We start from the raw sequence: 2,710 nt of genomic DNA, 5'->3' as shown, positions 1-2,710 counted from the left end.
GGCATTTCTGGAATGATGTAATAAGGTTGGGGGTATAAATACCCCCCCTACCCAACGTTGTACGGATTGGATGATATGTTGCATGACCGTTAATGCAATGACTACTGCGTTATATCCCTCCGCCTGTTCCTACCTTCGCCTGTAATTTATTTCCTTTGTTTGGGGATCGAACCTAAGACCCCAACATCAATGATGTCAGTTTTGATGATGTCCCAGCAGGTTTGGTAAAACTCAATTGAGATTTTATCAGAGCCCGCAACTTTGTTTTTCTCCATTGAGAAAGGCCTAGTTAGCATTTCATTTTCATCATCTCCCACTTTTTCCTCTGAATTCCACAGAGAAGGGTCCAGAGGGGACGAGTGCCCATAATTCCACATGGACAAGGAACGTGCCCATGTCGACGTACTCCAAGAGTCGCCTCAACGACTTTGTGCCAAGAAGGACAGTGTGCTTCAAGTTTTTTTTTTCAGGAATTGGTTCACGATCTTCGATGTTTGAATCGCGAAAATGCTGGTAAAGGAACATAATTTTGTGGACTGATTACCATCATTTCATCCTTTTCATACCCTTGTGTTGCATATGAGCCGCACAGTTGCTCCGCGGAAACAAGCACCGACGGAAGAAGTGGACAGAGAGTCGTCCACCTTCTCCTTTTCCTTTTTTGCTCTTTCGCAAAATGCAAAAATGCAGGCCACACACGACCAAAAGATGAGCAAAAGCTAAAGCGAAACGGAAAGCACCACTTGTCCTCCAACCAAAGCACCCACCAAGATTCGGACCCAGAAAACACAGCAGCAGTACTAAGGCTAAGGATCACATCTCTCAGTCGGAGTCGCCGCCGAAGTCGACATCACGGGAGCAGAGAGTTTCGTACTCGTAGTCCTCATCATCAACCTCGAGACGAAGGGGAGGAAGCACCAGCGACTCAATCCCGGCGCACCTCGCCCGCAGCGCGTCGTCGGCGACGATGTTGAAGCAGTCACGCAGGTCGAGACTCTCCAGGCGAGGGCAGCCGTCGAGGACAGAGGCGAGCTCGTCGTTGGTGACGGCGCTGCCGGCGAGGGCGAGGGTCCGCAGCTCGTGCATCGCCGCAAACCCGAGCACTTCCCCGCCAGACTTACCAGCGGAGAAGCAGAATGCCCTCTTTTTCAGCCTGAAGCGCTTGAGCTGTGGGCATGCCCGGCCGGTAGCCTCGTAGACGTCGCGGCCGCCGATCTTGGGGCAGAACACAAGCATGAGGTCCTCTAGCAGAGGGCACCTGGCCACCAGTTGCGTGAACCCTTGGTTGGAGACGCCGCAGCACGACACGAGGACGACGGCCTTCAGAGCCGGTGACCTGCATGTGACATTGTCAAATTCGTTCAAGCTGCTGGGTATGTTGGAAACATGGAATTGGGATTGATTTATGATGCTGACGAACTTTTTGCAGGATCGGATCGGAGGAAGAGACGATTCTAAATTGGTACCTGTCGCCGATGTACTCCAGGAGTTGATCGGTAACGAACCGCTTGGCCACGAACACCTCCAGCTGCCCACGGGAGCGGTCTACGGCGACCCTTGCCATGGCGCACAGGACGTCACAGTTGATCTTTGGTTCCACAGGAGAGACGCCAAATATGTCGAAGATGTCGTCCACCACCTTGTGGCGCGCCATGTCGACGGATCGCCACAGGTCGGGCAGCTTGGCGGCGTGGAGCCAGGAGCGGCACACGAGGCCCGCGCCCATCAGGATCTCGATGGCGCCGAGCTTGACGAAGACCGACGCGAGGGCGTCCAGCGGCAGCTCCGACCAGTCCCTGGCCGGCACCTGCGAGTCGTCGCCTGTTCCAATTGGTGGTGCATCCATTCCCTCGCCGGACCTGATGAAACAACAACAGACGATCGTTAGTAATTCACCATCATCAGCCCGCAATCCATCTTGCGGCGGCCGATCTCCGTACCCTGGGCGGCGAACCGGCGAGGCCATCTTCCACCACCGTATAGTTACCTGCTGCCAAGGAAGGTGGAAGGAGATGGAGAGCTCTGCGCTGTGTCAATTATTGAAGGCTCTTCTTGGTGGCGCACTAGTTTATAAAGGCGAGCGATCGAGAGGCTTTTCCCGGCTTGCTTTAATGAGAAATTCCACGTTTACAGTGACAATTAAAGCGCCATTTCAAGGCCGGGCACAGATACAAATGGGATGGCCAAGTGCGGTTTTAGATCTTCTCTAAGAGAGTACTCCCTCCTTCCCTGTTTATAAGGCATACACGTATATCAAGATTCAAACCTTGTCATCTTTGACCAATAATTTGACTATTAAATTTTTATTTTTATAATGCAAATTTCATATGATTGGATTCATAATCAAATATATTTTACAATGATTATAAGTTTATAATCAAAAGTGATATAATATATGATAAATAAATGGTCAAAGTGTTGTTTAGAAGACCGTGTCATGTTCCACCATGCCTTATAAACGGGGAAGGAGGGAGTAGTAACTATTTTTTCTCTCTATTTGACTTTCTAAACAGGGAGTCAGGTTCTGGTGCGTTTTGAGTTGAGGATGCCCTTAGTTTTTTATTGGGATCAAAAACTGATGATGTCTCGACTCTCAACACAGATTCATAAATGTGGAAACCAACAGAGTCTGAAATCATGGTGCAGGCACTAATATGGGCACTTTTGAAGCTGAGGATTTGAAACAACAAAAAATTGTTTGTAACAAATC

The 2,710-nt window shown here is 49.9% G+C and overlaps 1 protein-coding gene across 2 annotated transcripts; it reads right to left on the bottom strand.

The window, feature by feature from the left end:
* Nucleotides 1-519: 519 nt before the first annotated feature.
* On the bottom strand, nucleotides 520-2,139 carry LOC120679610 (putative F-box/LRR-repeat protein 23). Of its 2 annotated transcripts, none has more exons than XM_039961236.1 (3): nucleotides 1,988-2,139; nucleotides 1,467-1,859; nucleotides 520-1,336 (listed from the first exon to the last, which is right to left on the bottom strand). In XM_039961236.1, the coding sequence occupies exons 2-3, from the start codon at nucleotides 1,844-1,846 to the stop codon at nucleotides 823-825; spliced, it is 894 nt and encodes a 297-aa protein (XP_039817170.1). In that variant the 5' UTR covers nucleotides 1,847-1,859; nucleotides 1,988-2,139; the 3' UTR covers nucleotides 520-822. The 2 variants fall into 2 exon arrangements, with proteins under 2 accessions (XP_039817170.1, XP_039817169.1); XM_039961235.1 differs by having other exon boundaries at nucleotides 1,941-2,092.
* Nucleotides 2,140-2,710: the final 571 nt, after the last annotated feature.

Source organism: Panicum virgatum, chromosome 6N, assembly GCF_016808335.1.
Source record: "Panicum virgatum strain AP13 chromosome 6N, P.virgatum_v5, whole genome shotgun sequence".
NCBI classification, from domain to species: Eukaryota; Viridiplantae; Streptophyta; class Magnoliopsida; order Poales; family Poaceae; genus Panicum; species Panicum virgatum.
The sequence above is the reverse complement of the archived record's forward strand: the minus strand, read 5'-3'. Positions and strand labels throughout refer to the sequence as shown.

What these genes read in the sequence shown, in the direction of transcription:
- LOC120679610 (XM_039961235.1), bottom strand. Translation starts at nt 1,966, where the DNA reads ATGGCCTCGCCGGTTCGCCGCCCAGG. An exon ending in TCGCCGGTTCGCCGCCCAGG is followed by an intron (nt 1,860 to 1,940) that starts GTACGGAGATCG and finishes TTGTTTCATCAG; the next exon opens with GTCCGGCGAGGGAATGGATG. An exon ending in CTGGAGTACATCGGCGACAG is followed by an intron (nt 1,337 to 1,466) that starts GTACCAATTTAG and finishes TGTCACATGCAG; the next exon opens with GTCACCGGCTCTGAAGGCCG.